At 43.6% G+C, this 17,954-nt stretch overlaps 1 protein-coding gene across 3 annotated transcripts in view; it reads left to right on the top strand.

Moving 5' to 3' along the window:
* The first annotated feature begins 9,586 nt into the window (after positions 1-9,586).
* Positions 9,587-17,954, top strand: part of znf143b (zinc finger protein 143b) — a 39,309-nt gene continuing 30,941 nt past the window's right edge. Inside the window, exons 1-5 of one of the 3 annotated variants that reach the window (XM_056281366.1) lie at positions 9,587-9,650; positions 10,645-10,757; positions 12,626-12,814; positions 14,065-14,145; positions 14,516-14,712. In XM_056281366.1, the coding sequence (XP_056137341.1) occupies positions 10,652-10,757; positions 12,626-12,814; positions 14,065-14,145; positions 14,516-14,712 (573 nt within the window). In that variant the 5' untranslated portion in view covers positions 9,587-9,650; positions 10,645-10,651. Of the gene's footprint in view, positions 9,651-9,709; positions 10,509-10,644; positions 10,758-12,625; positions 12,815-14,061; positions 14,146-14,515; positions 14,713-17,954 lie in introns of those variants that run through there. The other 2 variants (XM_056281364.1, XM_056281365.1) reach the window with 2 other exon arrangements.

Below are 17,954 nucleotides of genomic sequence, written 5' to 3'. Positions count from 1 at the left end.
CTTGTTTTCCACGGCGTACTAAAACATCACTCTCTTCCGTGGTTTCCACGACGCGTCTTAGATGCCACTGGTTTCTAAGAAGGGTGTCTTTGTAAACTTGACTTCCGGGTAATGGCTTCCCCCTGTACGAGTCCTTATGTGTCTTTCTTTAGGGAGAATGATAGGGTGTTTAAATTCAAGACTGAGAGATGACTGCTTCAGTCTTCCACCGTCACGAAGAATACCTCTGTCCAAAAAAGGATCGAGGCGAAATAGAGGACTTGAGCTTGGAAGACTGTCCTCTCTTTGAAGTGTCTTCATCTCTTGAGAGAAGGCTTCTTGTTGCACAAGCTTTATTACCCCCTCAGCAGCTCTCTCACGTTCTTCAACAGTCACAAGTTCACTGCGATATTCTTGCTCAGACTTCAGCCTTTGATCCTCGCAACCACCTTAATGAGTCTTGTCCAGGAAGAAAACCGACTCAGACGGCTGAGGATGTTTGGCTCGGAAGGTTCATGTTTGGTTGCAAACACTTGAATAGCCTTGACTTCAGGATCCCCAACAAGCTGCACATTTGAGAGGTGAGACTTGCTCCCACAGGAACTTAGATCCTGATAGCCAGTTTGTTGCAGAGATGCCTGATGCAGGGAGACCTCTGGAGGCATGGTCGGCGGGGTTTTCTGCTGTGTCGATGTGGTACCACTGGTTGGGATCTGTATTTGCTCTTATCAGTTGCACACGATTTGCAACAAAGATATGAAATCTTCGTGCTTCATTGTTGATATACGCCAGGACAACATGAGAGTCTGTCCAGAAGAACTCTTCGTCAATCTGCATTTCAAGCTAATTTTTCAGCATCGTGGGTTTAAGTCCTCAGGAAGTGGATCATCCCATCCGATACCTCTACGGCACAGCTCCTGAAGGAGGCACTTTCCGCTTAGTGTGAATGGAACGACAAACCCCAGTGGATCGTACAAGGAAGTGATGACTGACAAGATACCACAGCGTGTTGAGGGCCTATCCGGTAAGTCGACATTGAAGCTGAAGGTGCCATGTTCTAGTGACCACTGGATACTGAGTGCACGTTCTGCTGGTGTAGCATTCAAGCCAAGACTGAGTGGTTCGGTTGTTACTGCTCTTTCTGATGGGTCCACGGAGTACAGGACTTCCCTTTCATTCGAGTTGAATTCGTGAAGGCGTAGACCTCCTCTTTTGCAGAACTCTTGTGCCTCAACGATCAGCTTCTTGACCTCTTCTATTGAGAGGACGCTGGTTAGACCATCATCCACGTAGAAGTTCTTCTCAATAAAGGCTGATGCTGTTGGATAGTTCTCTTTGTGTTGTCGAGCTAGGTACTTCAGCCCAAAGTTGGCACATCCGGGGGACGAAGCAGCGCCGAAAAGGTGGACAGCCATCTGATACTCTTGTGGTTCTCCTTCCCAATCTCCTGTCTCCCACCAGAGGAACCTTAGGTAGTTCCATAATTCAGGAGAGACAGATAATTGGTGGAACATCTTCTCGATGTTGCAGATCACAGCTACATCTTCTTTTCTGAAGTGATAGGGCACTCGTTCATCAGGTCAGGGCCTGTCAGTGTGACGCACACAATATGTGGTCACATTTTGTATGTGTTTTACTAATGGGAGAATAATAATAAGTTGGTTAGTATTGATTCACTGTTCCTCCCAGCCAGTAGGGGGCCCTGACTTTGGAACATATGCAGCATACGCCCATTTCACGCCGCGGCCATCTTGGATTTAAAAAAAACCAAGCGGTGGGAACTTAGCCACGCCCCCTTCTTACTTAATTGAAAACGCTGCTGGAAGCAACATGTCGTACTGCCGTGTGTACCATTCTGCAACTCCTATCAAAGAAGGGAAGAGATAAATCCTTGACGTTTCACCGCTTCCCCAAACGCCTGCACACCCATAAGGCATGGGTGGTGAAAATTAAGAGGGATACAGGGCCACATTTTCAGGTAACTACCAATACCTTCACCTAGCAACGTTGTTAGCTAGCTTTCTGGTCTAACTACACCCATAACAGTTAACATGTTGCTGACAGTAACGTCAGATATCATTTGTCATTATAGATCACAGACAACACCAGGGTGTGCTCAAAGCACTTCACCGAGGACTGTTTTCGCAAGATGTTTCTTGGGCTGACAAAACTGAAACCGGGAACTCTACCGACCATTTTCCCATGGTCAAAGCAACCTACGCCGAGGAGGTAGCTAGGTGTACTAACTTTACTAGCAGACAGACATCACGGTAGGTCATGCAGAGCTATAATAACGTTAGCTGGATGTTGTCATGAAAATGATTTTAGGATGTTGATGAAATGAAACATAATACCTGCCATTAATAGCTTGTATTTTTAGGGTTCCTGTTCGTGGTGGTCAACCTGCTGGGGAGGTGACACCCGAGTCAATAGATGAGTGAGTAACGTTTACAGTTGTGCACTCGTGTTTACAACTAAATTCCACATTAAGATGCCATATGGCTAAATGTTTACTCCTCCTGCTAGTATTACAACAGACATTATGTACATGTAGGCCTACTGTATGCATTGAGCTGCAGAAGTTGCATGTACATTTAACGTTACTGTATGCATTGAGCTGCAGAGGTTGCACCATGTACAGCCAGTTAAATAATATTGGGGTGACCAGTTTCACTGTGACTAAAACATTAGAAGGGAGACAGAAGTTTGACGTTGAAAAATGTTTGCTCCTGTTTGTAGTCGCATTGGTGACTTAATAGCGGAAGAAGATGAAGAGGAACATGAGGGAGATAGGTGAGTTGTTACTGTCAGTACAATACAATTTTTCAAACATGTACATTACTGCATTATATAATATGTATATATATTTTTTTTTTCAATAGTGGATAACTCTGTTCTGACACATCATCTTGATAACAGGAAAATGTGTGGATTTATATTGCTTCCCACATGTATGACATATCCTCATGCGTCCAGTGAGGTTTGGGCGACTCTACCTGATCATGACTACGATGTGAAGCCCCTTTCTGTGGAAGACCAGCTTGACGCAGTAAAGAAACGCATCGCTTTCCTGGAGGACGAAAATAAAAAGCTGAAAAGTGAGCGTTTTGGTCTAGAACGCTTCCAGTGTGCGCCCAATCTGATCAGGTTTTACACTGGTTTTAAGGATTACCACACCCTCAAAGCTCTCTTCCTAGCTTTACAGCCTACTGCTGAGTCCATGGTGCGATGGACTCAAATGCAAATGAACAGCCATAACCTAGAACACATTTCTGTGTCTGGCTTACATGCAGAGCATTTATCGCTGATTGATCAGTTTTTCCTGTTCTTGTGCCGTGTGAGGCAGGGCTTTTTTGCTCTGGATTTATCTGTACGATTCAATGTGTCGCCGGCCACAGTCAGCAGGAACTGTACGACGCGGGCCAACTATTTGCTCTTTATGTTAGGGACCCTCCCAATATGACCTAGTAGAGCAGCAGTAGACAAGCTAATGCCACCAGTATTCAGGGAATTCTACCCAAACACAAGAGTGATACTAGACTGCACAGAAATCTGCATCGAGACAGCTAGTTTGAAGGTTTTGAACACCATGACATACTCCCATTATAAAAGTAACACTACACTGAAATCCCTAATTGGGATCACTCCCTCAGGGTCAGTTAGCCTGGTAAGTAACCTATACACAGGATGTATTTCTGATAAGGAGGTAACTAAGAGGTCAGGTGTTCTGGACCTCTTAGAGTCAGGTGATGAGGTCATGGCCGATAAGGGCTTCCTTATCAAAGACCTGCTCGATGAAATAGATGTAAAACTTGTCATCCCTGCATTTTTAGGCCCAAGTGGACAGTTTAGCTGTGATGAGCTCACAGACACACAGAGTATTGCTGGCTTGAGAATACACGTCGAACGGTCAATAAGACGCATAAAGGAGTACCACATTTTTGATGGAGTCATACCCCTTTCACTAATTTGAACAGTCAACCAACTGTGGACTGTGTGTGCTCTCTTAACAAATTTTCAGGGACCACTGTTTTAAACCTTTGTTAAATTCAGCCGACAAGAAAATAGTGCACACAAACCTTAGATAGATTGAAACATATTTAACTTCATTTCAGTACAGTCCCATTTTTAGCCCACACCTTGAGATGAGCTATCACTATCTTAGTTTAGTAAACAATTGATGATTTGAGTTGGTAGCCAGTTCCAGTTTATTGCTACAACAGAATGACAGTTGACCGAACATATTTTAGTTTAAAATGAACCAACAGTGTTGTTAAAGTTAAAGGACAAAGAATTAAAATATTGAAGATGGGACAATCTAATGTATAAATATTGAATGTACAGTATAAAAATGAAATGTATCTTATTTTTTATTTTATTGTGATTAAACAGCTTCTTTGAATACAGCCCTGTGTGTGTGTCTCTCCTCACTGGCACAGGAGAGGCAGAAAGTACTGGAAAAAGAAAAGATCCAGCTTAGTTTTCATATTGTGGTAAATGACGGTAGGTGCTCGAGGTTGGTAGTCCAAACCATGTTTGCTGCTGCCTGCCCCGGCTGCATTGATTCCCGATTGAGTAAGAAGGGGGCGTGGCTAAATTCCCACCACTTGGTTTTTTTAACCCAAGATGGCCGCGGCGTGAAATGGGCGTATCGGAGTGAATGGTTGTTGCTTGACGGTCGCTAGGGTTCGCCATTCTATCGAGAGTAACGTTACGTTTCTCTGTCAACTTATTTCTCCCGTATTACAGGTTAGTGGTGTGCACAAACATACCAAATGTATTGAATGTGAATTGTGAACCTGTTAACAGGAAATGTGTTAGTCACATAAGTTTTATGCATGTATTAAGCGTATTTTTGAAGTTAATCAAACTACCCTAATGTGGGCAGAGCGCTGCATGTGTATAATGGCGGAACCGTTTTCTCCCTAGACAAATATTCCTATAATTTTTCAGAACTCAGTTAATGGTAAATGTTGTATTGTAGTAATATGCATGTTCACGGTCTTTTCATACATATCCTGTTTTGAAATGAAAGCCAAGTTAATGTTTGGTTAGCACTGAAACGTTTCATGTAGTATCAATGTAATAATGCATTCTGGTGATCCTACAACATTCCCGCAAGTGATTGCGTCATCGCGATAGTCTATTCGAGCACGTTAGCAAGTCACTACGTTAATACAATGGTGGATTCAAGTTATTTTTATGAAGTTTAACCATTCAAATACTTACCTGACTAAAGTCAATACATTTGGATAAACGCGTCGGCTAAATGACTGTAATGTAATGTAATGTAATGTAATGTAATGTAATGTGGAGGTATGCACTGGAGACGAGAGGAATGAAAGTCAGTAGGCGCAACACAGAATACCTATGCGTGATTGAGAGGGAGGACGGCGGAATGGTGAGGATGCAAGGAGCGGAGGTGACGAAGGCATATGAGTTTAAATACTTGGGGTCAACTGTCCAAAGTAACGGGAGTGCAGTAAAGAGGTGAAGAAGAGAGTGCAGACAGGGTGGAGTGGGTGGAGAAGAGTGTCAGGAGTGATTTGCGACAGAAGGGTACCAGCAAGAGTTAAAGGGAAAGTTTACAAGAGGAAGATGCAGAAGACAGGAAGTAATGGAAATGGATGATCCACTGTGGCAACCCCCTAACGGGAGCAACCGAAATTAGTAGTAGATTACAGACAGGTTAAATGCATATTTTTTTGCACATTGCTTTCTTGCACTGTTCTATACTCTTTATTATCAATACAATCCTCTGGAAGAGGCCTTATCATATGGCCATGAAACATGTTTTTCTTTGCTGAAACTGCTGTAAAATGGCAGTTTAAAACCATTTTTCCCCCTGGGGTGCATGCCCCCGGACCCCCTTACTACAGGGTTTTACCCTCCAATATAAAACTCTCTGCTACGCCCTTGCATCACCACATCCATAAACCTCCTCTTTAGTCTTCCTCTTTTCCTCTTGCCTGGCAGCTCCATCTTCAGCATCCTTCTCCCAAAACGTAAATGGTCTACACTAAAGTCCCTTAGACTTTCTAGGAAAACTGAAATGAAATCACATAAAGTGGACATCTAACAGATTAAATTCCACCAAACAGTATTTTATCTCAAAATAAACCATGCAAAGTTGTAGACTACGATGACTATTATTCAAAAATCTGTGAGAATCTCTGGCTCTTTGCCAGATATATGATCAAACTGTACACCATGCACTACTGTACTGATGTGTTGACTGTAATTCGTTAAGAATATTATTGTATTCAGAATGCCAGTGTTTACTCACCATCTTTTCATGGTGATCCAAACGAGGCTACATGGGTGTTGTGCATTGTTAGTGCATGGCGGTAACCACATCCCTACTTTTATGAATAATTCCAGGAAGTCATTGCGGAATCAGGTAGATAGAGACGGCTCGTTTTGTGAGAACTTTTAAATTCGTGTCATTATTAATTTAGACAATAAAATTGTATGTCACGATACACTAATACTGAATTATTGCCCAGCCCTAGTTGCTGACTTGACATTTTTAGGGAGCTCACACACAAATCACAGCACCCTGCTCTCCTTGTACTTATACATCTTCGCAGTTATCAGACTTGAAACATAAAATGGTTTCTTCTGCTTTAGATAAACTACCGTGATTGATTTGTTGGTCTGCAATGGGTGAAATCGTGCTGGAGTGGAGCATATATCGTGTCAGTCCCATACATCATGGGATTATTTTTTTCTAAAGTTGTAATGCTTTTATTTCCGTATCAATTAGCCGATGGTAAAACACGTGGTATAGGCCTACTGTTTAAACTAGGTCAATTTATTTCGGTTGACTGATCAACGTTATACACATTCTATCGTAATTTGATTGATGTATTGAAACAGAACCTGTTGGAAACGGATGATCCGCTGCGGCGACTCCTGACGGGAGCAGTCGAAAGTAGTAGTAGTAGTAGTAGTAGTAGTAGTAGTAGTAGTAGTCGTCGTCGTAGTAGATTCAAACGGAACATTTTAAATGCTTTCCAAATTAACTACGTCAGCAGTAATGCAGAATGTCATGTTATGGATGGCAATAATCAACTAGAAAAATGCTTTTCCACAGAAAAAGCGTGTGAATGCTGAGCTGCTGAAAGAAATCGCGAAAGCATTGCTGAAAATGGATAAATAGGAAAAGTCTGAAAGTCACTAGCCTACCTGAAATACCTGGACACTGAAATGTGAAATGGCTGAATATTTTAAAAGCTTTAAAGGTATAAAAAACTGAAAAATTTGCCATAATGTGCTAAATACATAAATAGTTTGATTGTTGAATGGTTTCTGTAGTTTAAAGTATGAAAAAGTGGAAGTGGTGCAAAGATTTCAAAGTGCTCCCAGTCCCATTAAAAACCCACACAACAAGGCTGTAACAAAATTTGCAAGCATTTGCAGCAATGCTTTATGTATGGAAAAGGTTTATAGTCTGAAATATGTGACCAGGTCATTGAACTGCAAAACCTGACCTGAACATTGTTCTTCTAAAAGAAGAAAAAAGAGCTACAGTACATCAGAAGAAATGGTCTTTATTTGTCACATGACATCAATGTCCCCTTCAAACATGGTCCCACATATATCTCATGTTAAATAGCCTACTATTTTCACTGCAAATTTACAAAACAAAACAACATATTACATCACTTTGTACGAGGTAAAAAGTTGAATTTTGTGAAATTAAAAAAGTATAATCATAGGGAAATGAATTTCCAAAATAGAACTGTAGATGAATATTGTAAATTGACAAGTTCTGGAAATCATCCCGGACAGAGGGAAGGATGGCCTCATTACGCTAGAAAAATTGTGACTGTAGCCTACCTACAAATTGATATGTGATGTTACAATAGGACTGAACATTCTAACAAGCAAAGTGTATGGCAGAATTGCTAAATTTTAGAGCTGAATTGTTCAAAAACTATAAAATATTTTTAAAATCTGAATAGGATTCTGAAAGAACTGAATGTCCTGAACTGTTTAAGCTTTAAATGGGGTTTCTAGCTCAGAAAGTGAAGGAGGAGATACAGTTCAAAGGTGATGAGGGTTTCAACCTTTCCCCATAGACTTCCATTGTTTTGAAAAAGTAGAAAAAGCTTAATATGTCTAAAAGTATAAAAGATTTAAAAAAACCGAAATGTGAGCCTTAATGGGCTTAAAGAGATGAACATTCTGATACCTGAATGGTTTCAGTGGCTAAAAGTATGAAGGGGTAAAAGAGGTGGAAAGGTTGTAAAAGTCCCCCATTGACTCCCATTCAAAAAATGGCTGAAAAAAGTTGAATATTTCAAAAAGTTCAAAAGGTATGAAAAATCTGAAAGGGGAGCACTAATGTCCTTAATGAGTTGAACATTTTGATAGTTGAATGGTTTCAGTAGCTAAAAGTATGAAGGGGCTACAAAGTGTCAAAAATGGGCGGAAGAAAAATAAATAAATAAAGAACTGCAAAGCAATAGTGTGAATAATCAGTTAATGTAATCAAGTACTAATTTTGCGGTAGTATATCGTTGCAAACTGCGTTGACCCTTGTCTTTAAGTTCTCATCATTTTTAATAAAACTTGGGACATTCGCTTACTAGACCAATTCAACATGCTAACTTACTGTGCTAATGTTTTCTGACTCAATTTTTTATTTTATTTTGCAGGCTGCACACATCAGCGGGTTATATATGGTTTGTCGCATTCGACGGCATTTGTTTCCATGTCAGTTTCAGAAAGATCCAAACTAATGTTTGTCTGGACTTTAATGCACCCATTATATGAATGAATGATTTATTTCGAACATGTAAATAAGCAGGATATTACATTCAGATAAGCCATTGCCAATAATTTGGTGATCAACAAATCCAAACATCAAACTCAGCGAACAAATCTCCGTATGCGTCAGATTATTTGTTGCATGTTCGAAAAGGAGTAGGAGGAAGTTATTTTTCCCTACCCCTTCTAATATATGATTTCCACTTAAAAGGTATTGATTCATTCTGCCTTGTTCCTGTTTTGGGACATTATGGGGTCGCTGGCCCTTTCCCCGTGAAGTCTGTGATGCTCTGTCTGTTAGATATGTGAAACTCGGTAAAAACCGAAAACGCTCAGCCTTGGGTATCAGCAGGCAGTTGCATCTTCCCAGGCACTGCATTGCCCACATACCCCTATTTTTCCCACACAACCTTGTTTTCAACATGGATGCCGAACATTTCCGACACGGTCTTGTTTACGTGAAAGAAGAACAAAGTTAATATGGCTCCACTCGCATTCATTGAGATAACGGTGGTAGTACCGGAAGATTTCTATTTTGTCGTTTGTATGTTTAAATGACTGTGCTCCGGTTTTCTACGCCAGTACGGCACATTAGCCGTGGAAACTGCGAGACAATATGAAAACCAACGCGGAATGGCGTCCGCCAGGGGCCCCTAAAGCTGAATAAGAAACACTAATACTTATCGAAAAGACCGACCTAGCTATTGGCCAGTCGGCGTGCAGATTTAACACGTTTCCATCCAAGTAAACCTATCAGAGGCAATTATTCCAAGTAGGCTCGACATCTTGGCCATGCAAGTTACATCTATACATGTTCCCGTGTTGGGGCATTGCCGAACGTTTCCTGCAGTGGTGCATGGTGGTCGAACAGGAGGAATTGTTGGAAAATTTCGGAGGTTAGTATATAAATTGGTTTTTACCCAGTGTGCATTATTCCTACAGCCATCTCCGGGGGAGGGAATGACATTCTTCTGCGGGAATTCAGAGGACGAATGGGGATTATATTAAAGATCAAATAAAACTAACATCCGAAGAGCCATAATGCGTATGTTATCATTAATTAGCCAATGGATTCCCTGTTCTTGTTACTTACATACACAGTTGTGTACGCTGCTGGAAGCTTTACCAAACTCGCCAACTATGTGGCTGTCGGACACTTTACTCTCTAAGTGGAAAGTTGAAAGTGACATTTTCTTGATTAAAACAACCGGTCTTCCTCCGCAGGGCGGCGATAACCGTTGCAAACTCCACGCATCGTGATTAGCATGGTTAGCTGCCACTAGCACGATAGCTCACACCTTTCAGCACAGGATGTCTTTTCGCTGCTAAATAGATCCTTTTCTCTTGTCAATCTGTCGGGTCATCACACTGCCTGGCCTGTATTTGACACTTACACGGCGGTCACCGGGAACTTCTCCGCAATGTTTGCTGTACAACAGCATACGAAATAACCTGTGTAGTCTGATTTGCTACGAGTCGAAGTTGGGCTAGGTTGTAGCCGACTAGGTAGCGTTAAACGTTAGCCAGCGTTCAAACGAACAAGCGCCAAAAACGATTTATCCCACTAACCAAGGGGGGACGGATCGGGGCAGTGCCTATTTCAGTTCCAAACAGGTGAACATGTCTCAGATTTACCATAAAAGCAGTTAAGAATACACATTTTTAATCTCGTCAAGCAAAACTGCAAGTGCCGCAACCCTTGTTTTTATTTCGTAAATGAAAGAGCCGCATTGTACATCTCGTCATGGGGACAGGTGTGTATCGCTTTCAAACTTTAGATTGTATCTCCACTGTTTATAATAGCTTATTTTGTTTGTTTTTGTGGCCTCGAACAAGTGGCTCAACTGTGTGTGTGTGTGTGTGTGCGCGCGCGCGCGCGACTTCCAACAGCTAAAGCATGCTCTTGGCCCAGATCAACCGGGACTCCCAGGGAATGGCAGAGTTTCAGGATGCGGACGGGCAGCAGGTCACCCTGTGCTTGGCGGAGGCTGTGACAGTGGCGGGTAAGCTCTCCATAGGTTTATACATCAATGCCTGTTTCCTCCATGACGACATGTAGCTTCTACATGCTAGGGGATAATGCACATGGTATTAATCGCTTACTGTACTGCAGCCATAATTTAAACCCTTTTATGGTCCCTGATTATGGCTCTGGTGTGAGAATCAGCGTTTGAGTTAGTCATGTGTGAACTGAATAAACCATTGACGCCAACAATTGTCAACATTAGGACCTTCTGGTTTTCAAGGAGGAAATTTGGACTGAGTTGTATTATTTTGTTTCTTCTAGCAGCAGTGTGGGTTTTCTTGCCACTTTGCTGCCAAGTAAGCACAAAGAAGACACTACCTACCTAATTTGGTTTTCCCTCAGCGGAAATGTTCTCAAAATGAACTGTCCATATTTAGCATGGATAGGCAGAGAATGCACTGATTGTTTTACATTTAAAAAGGGCCATATATATGTTGAATATTCCCATATTTAAAAAAGGGGACTGGAGGGTGTGCTCCAATTATCGGCGCATCACATTGCTCAGCTGCCCTGGGAAAGTCTACTTACTGTAGGGTGCTGGAAAGGAGGCTCCGACCAATTGTCGAACCTCAGATCCAAGAGGAACAATGTGGATTCTGTCCTGGCTGTTGAACAATGGACCAACTCTTTACCCTTGCGGAAGTGCTGAGGGAGGCATGGACGTTTGACCAGCCAGTCTACATGTGTTTTGTGGCCTTGGAGAAGGCTTACGACCGTGTACGCCAGGGCACTCTGTTGGGGGGAATTGCGGGAGTATGGGGTACCGGGGCAGTTGCTACAAGCCATCTGGTCCTTGTTAAACCAAAGTGAGAGCTGTGTCCGCATTCTTGGCACAAAGTCAAACATGTTTTCAGTGGGTATTAGACTCCCCCAAGGTTGTCCCTTGTCTCTGATTCTATTTGTGATATTCATGGACAGGATCTCAAGGTGCAGCCAAGGTGAGGAGTATGTTCATTTTGGGAACCTCAGAATTGCATTTCTGCTTTTCGCAGATGATGTGGTCTTGTTGGCTTTATCAGAACGTGACCTCCAGCATGCACTGGGGTGGTTTGCAGCTGAGTTTGAAATGGTCAGGATGAGAGTCAGCACCTCCCAAGTTTGAGGCCATGGTTCTCTACCAGAAAATGGTGGATTGCTCCTTCCCGGTTGGTGATGAGTTGTTGCCTCAAGTGAAGGAGTTCAAGTATCTTGAAGTCTTGTTCACAAGTGAGGGTAGAATGGAGCTGGAGATTGACAGGCAGATTGGTGCAGCATCAGCAGTAATGCAGATGTTGTACCAGACCATTGCGGTGGAGAGGGAGCTGAGCCGGAGGCAACGCTCTCAGTTTAGCAGTCCGTCTTTGTTCCAACCCTCACCTATGGTCATGAGCTTCGGGTAGTGACCGAAAGGGTGAGATTGTGGATACAAGCGGCTGAAATTAGTTTTCTCTGTAGGGTGTCTGGGGTCAACCTTAGAGATAGAGTGAGGAGCTCGGACATCCGGAGGGAGCCTGGAGTAGAGCTGCTGCTCCTTCGCATCGAGAGGAGCCAGTTGAGGTGGTCGGGCATCTGATTAAGATGCCTCCTGGGCGCCTTCCTCTGGCGGTTTTCCGTGCATGTCTATCTGGGAGGAGACCCTGGGGTAGACCCAGAACTTGCTGGAGGGACTACATGTCCAATCTGGCCTGGGAATGCCTTGGGATCCCCCAGGAGGAGCTGGAGGGCATTGCTGGGTAGAGGGACGTCTGGAGTGCCCTACTTAGCTTGCTGCCACTGCGACCTGACCCCGGAGAAATGGCTGATGATGAGATGAGACATATATGTTACGATAGTAAAGTGTGTCTGTTGATATTTCTGTTTTCCTAGATGGTGATCCAATGGAAAACATGGACACAGTGAGCCTGCAGGCAGTCACCCTAGCTGATGGCTCCACTGCCTACATCCAGCATGATCCCAAAGCTTCCTTTTCAGATGGACAGATAATGGATGGCCAGGTTATCCAACTGGAGGATGGCTCTGCTGCCTATGTTCAACACGTTTCCATGCCTAAAGCAGGTGCAAAAGTAATTCTATGTGTGTGGTGGAAATATTTACTAATACCAGTGAAGTCCATGTGAAGAAGAGGTAGTATATCAACTCTACAGTATTAAAAGAAAGTACTATTAAACATTCGAAGAAGGTTGAATCAGTTCATCCGAACACAGCATACACTATATTGCTCTGTTTGTGCCAGTGGACCCGATCCTTGGGGTGGACCAACTTCTGCCGCAGCAAAGTTCAGCGTACTTCACATACAGGGGCAGTACTATAGGCAGAGGCATGGGTGTGCTACGGGTTACCCAGTCTCACCTGTAGTGGCCAACTTGTATATGAGGGAAGTGTAAAAGAGGACTGATGTCCTATCCAGGGACACCACCTAGCCATTGGCTCAGATTTGTGGACGACACCGGGTTAAAATTAAATCTCAGGGTGTACCCGGCACAAACAGAGCAATATAGTGTATGCTGTAAAGTGCCAAGAGGATTGCCGTGACTTCTACATTGGGAAAACGAAACAGACACTGGCCAAGAGAATGGCACAACACAGGAGAGCTAACACATCAGGCCAGGACTCCGCAGTCTATACCCATCTACAGGCCAGTGGCCACTCTTTCAAGGGTGAGGATGTGCACATCCTTGATAGGGAGGAACGCTGGTTTGAACGGGGAGTCAAAGAGGCCATCTATATTAAAAGAGATCGACCATCTCTGAACCGAAGGGGGGTGGGGGGGTGGGGTCTGAGAGTACATCTGTCCCCATCTTACAATACTGTGATTGCAAACATTCCCAAATCCTCTGTGAATAGTACACATGGCCATTAAAACTCTAGTTATGGTCATGCCCATATTTGCATATGAAACTGGTCGTCGGCTTCGGTCGTTACGCAACTGTATTATTTATAAGGGTGGGGATACCTGCAGTCAGTTTAGACTGATGAGGTCACTTAGATGAGTGGCGAAACGTGTCTCAATAAATGTATCCAGATGAACTGATTCAATCTTTGATTTCCTTACCTGGATTGTTGAGCATGCATAAAAGACGCTATTAAATATTCATTCAAAAAATGTCCTTCTGAAAAGCTGTATTAACAATACATCTAGGGAATATTGAGAATATTGCCCTGTGTTATTAATCCTGTAATTATAGCTGGTGTGAAATAATATTTGAGTACATGCTGGATAATAGCAGTAGAATTGGAAAAGTTGTGTTTAATGGCACAGTGTTGTTGGAAGTCATGTTTTGTAATGACTGCACTGCCTACAGTAGGATCTGGCAGCTTACAGCTTGAAGATGGACAAACTGTTCAGTTGGAGGATGGGACAACGGCCTACATCCATGCACCAAAAGGTACAAGCTGTTAAACCTCCAGCGCTTGGTCTCCAAAGCTTTTGAAACTACCAGTATGTTCTGTGCTATTCTTATTTACCTACAACTCACCATTTATATAACTTCTTTTTGACTAATCTAAATCAGACATCTGAATCCCTCAGAAAATTCATAGTAATAAATAAGCACGGCTTGTAATGAAGTTTGCCGCTTGTTTGTTTTGGGAAATCTATATTTGCAAAAATTGTTTCTCATAGCTGTTTGAGTGAATGGGGCATAAAACTTACTCAGGTAACAGAAATCAACCAACCACCTCAGCTGACATATTGCAACTGAACCCAGTCGAACTGTTCTCTTTTGCGCTTTACATCCTCACCTTGATGCGCTCCAGAAACATATGACCAGAGTGGCTTGCAGGAGGTTCAGCTGGAGGATGGCAGTACAGCCTACATCCAGCACACAGTGCACATGCCTCCATCCAACACTATCTTGGCCATCCAGGCTGATGGCACTATTGCAGACCTGCAGGCTGAAGCCGCCACCATTGACCCAGAGACCATCAGTGTGCTGGAGCAGTACACTACAAAGGTACAGTACTTCAAGGCATTAAATTATACATTGTAGTGGACACTTAATGGACTTATGGACATAATTCACCATAGCCTGTTGTTTTTATGAAGTTGACACCCTCACTTTAAGAGCTCAGGGTGTTGCCATGGTAACGCAGCGCCATGTTTGTGGAGGCAGGGGTTTGTAAATACAGGTGCATCTCAAAAAATTACAATACTGTGGAAAAGTTCATTATTTTCCGTAATTTAATTCAAAAATTGAAACTTTGATATATTCTAGATTCATTACACATAAAGTGAAATATGTCAAGCCTTTTTTGTTTTAATCTTGATGATTACGGCTTACAGCTCATGAAAATCAAAAATCCAGTATCTCAAGATATTAGAATATTACATAAGACCAATCAAAAAAAGGATTTATAAAACAGAAATGTCGACCTTCTGAAAAGTATGTTAATTTATGCACTCAATACTTGGTCAGGGCTCCTTTTCCACGATTTACTGCGTCATGGCGGCGTGGCATGGAGGCAATCAGCCTGTGGCACTGCTGAGGTGTTACGGAAGCCTAGGTTGCTTTGATAGCGGCCTTCAGGTCATCTGCCTCGTTGGGTCTGGTGTCTCCCATCTTCCTCTTGACAATACCCCATAAGCCACAGAAGATCATTGCTGAAAGGGCTGGCTGTTTGCAGAGTGCTGTATCAAAGCATATCCATGAAAAGTTGACTGGAAGGGGAAAGTGTGGTGGGAAAAGGTGCACAAGCAACAGGGATGACTGCAGCCTTGAGAGGATTGTCAAGCAAGGCCAATTCAAGAACTTGGGGAGCTTCACAAGGAGTGGACTGAGGCTGGAGTCAGTGCATCAAGAGCCACCATGCACAGACGTGCCCAGGAACTGGGCTACAAGTGTCGCATTCCTAGTGTCAAGCCACTCCTGAACCAGAGATAACGTCAGAAGTGTCAGGAGAAAAAGAACTGGACCGTTGGTCAGTGGTCCAAAGTCCTCTTTTCAGATGAAAGTAAATGTTGCATTTCATTTGGAAATCGAGGTCCCAGAGTCTGGAGGAAGAGTGGAGAGGCACAGAATCCAAGTTGCTTTAAGTCCAGTGTGAAGTTTCCACAGTCAGTGATGATTTGGGGTGCCATGTCATCTGCTGGTGTTGGTCCACTGTGTTTCATCAAGCCCAGAGTCAATGTAGCCATCTACCAGATTTTAGAGCACTTCATGCTTCCGTCTGCTGACGAGCTTTATGGAGATGTTGATTTAATTTTCCAGCAGGACTTGACACCTGCCCACAGTGTCAAAACTACCATGGCATTACTGCGCTTGATTGACCAGCCAACTCGCCTTACCTAAACCCAACTGAGAATCTATGGGGTATTGTCGAGGAAGATGAGAGACACCAGACCCAACAATGCAGACGAGCTGAAGGCCGCTATTAAGCAACCTGGGCTTCTGTAAAACCTTAGCAGTGCCACAGGCTAATTGCCTCGATGCCACGACGCATTGATACAGTAATTGGTGCAAAAGGAGCCCTGACCAAGTATTGAGTGCATAAATTAACATATTTTTCAGAAGGTTGACATTTCTGTATTATAAATCCTTTTTTTGATTGGTCTTATGTAATATTCTAATATTTTGAGACACTGGATTTTTGATTTTCATGAGCTGTAAGTCATAATCATCAAGATTAAAACAAAAAAGGCTTGACATATTTCACTTTATGTGTAATGAATCTAGAATATATGAACGTTTTGCTTTTGAATTAAATTACGGAAAATAATGAACTTTTCCACAATATTCTAATTTTTGAGATGCATCTGTATAATAAACGACACACACGTTGCTGTAGTCAAAGAGAGAAGTTGTTCTTCTTATGTTTTCTCACAACTTCCACACTGGTGACCCCAATGTTTGTCTGCTGGACGTTTCCAGAGACAGCTCTTCATGAACATGATGACTACTGCAGTTTTTCTCAAGCTGCCAGAGTTCTGGGAGTCGTCAGCCTTGGTTTGGTTCCCCCAGACAGAAGGACAGTTCACATTGTTGGATTCACAACGGATACCACAAAATACTATTATGTAGTGTTGGCCCTCAGGAGTTCAACAGCAACCAGAGTGGTGAGCCTCCTCAAAAATCCTCCACAGCAGGATAAATACGAGACACTCAAGGCTCACCTGTTGACAACGTTTGAACTTTCTGATGCTGAGTGGGCCAGCCAGCTCTTCTCTCTATAAGGCCTCGGTGACATTAAACCGTCTGAACTCATGGATAGGATGCTGGATCTCCTGGGAGAGCACAAGCCTGACCTCCTCTTTGTCCAACTGTTTCTGCGACAGCTGCCTTCCCAGGTATTGGCTGCTTTGGCCAACACTGCCATCACTGACTGCTGTGCTCTGGCCGAGGAGACTGATACATTTTTCCTGGCTGGTCAACAGCACTGCAGCCGTGCTTTTTCCTGCCCAAGCATTTTCACTACTGCCAGGAGACACAACAGTCGCCGCTGCCTGTTGCTTTTGTCTTTACACCGAGTCATAACCCACCCCCCGGCCTCTTCCACCCAGGCAAAAAGCCATCTAAAAGACTGGTGGTGGCCAAGTTCATCTGGCACAGGCTCAAAAAAGACGAGAGACTGGGCTGACACCTGCGTGGAGTGCCAGCCCTCTAAAGTGCATCGCCACACCTAGTGCAATTCCTGGTGCCCGAAAGGAGGTTTGACCATGTAAACGTGGATCTGGTGGGCCCCCTGCCCCCTATCACGGTTTTACTACCACCTCACAATGGTGGACAGGACCACTGGATGGCCGGAAGCCATCCATTGTCGTCGACGACATCCACGAAGAGCAGCCCAGGCATTCATCGGGACCTGGGTTGCCCGGTTCGGCGCTCCATCTGACCTCTCCTCTGACTGGGGCGCACAGTTTACGTCTGAGCTCTGGAACACAGTCGCAGAGAGTCTAGGGATGAAGCGCTACTGCACCAACACGTACAACCTGCAGGCCAATGACTTGTGCAAGCAGTTTCATGGCTGTATGAAGGATGCTCTTCGGGCCAGCCTCAAGGACAGCAGCTGGGTTGACAGGCTCCCATGGGTCATGCTGGGCCCCAGCACTGCTCCTAAGGAGGAACTCCAGTCCTCGTCCACTGAACTGGTTTACGGCCAGCCACTGCAGGTACCAGGAGATTTCACCCCCAACACCATGGCTCCCTAGTCTGCAGCCCACCAACAGACCATGCTTCTGGATAACGCCAGAGTTTTCATA

Source organism: Lampris incognitus, chromosome 6 (assembly GCF_029633865.1).
Source record: "Lampris incognitus isolate fLamInc1 chromosome 6, fLamInc1.hap2, whole genome shotgun sequence".
NCBI classification, from domain to species: Eukaryota; Metazoa; Chordata; class Actinopteri; order Lampriformes; family Lampridae; genus Lampris; species Lampris incognitus.
Note: the sequence above shows the minus strand (reverse complement) of the source record. Positions and strands in the feature narration are given on the sequence as shown.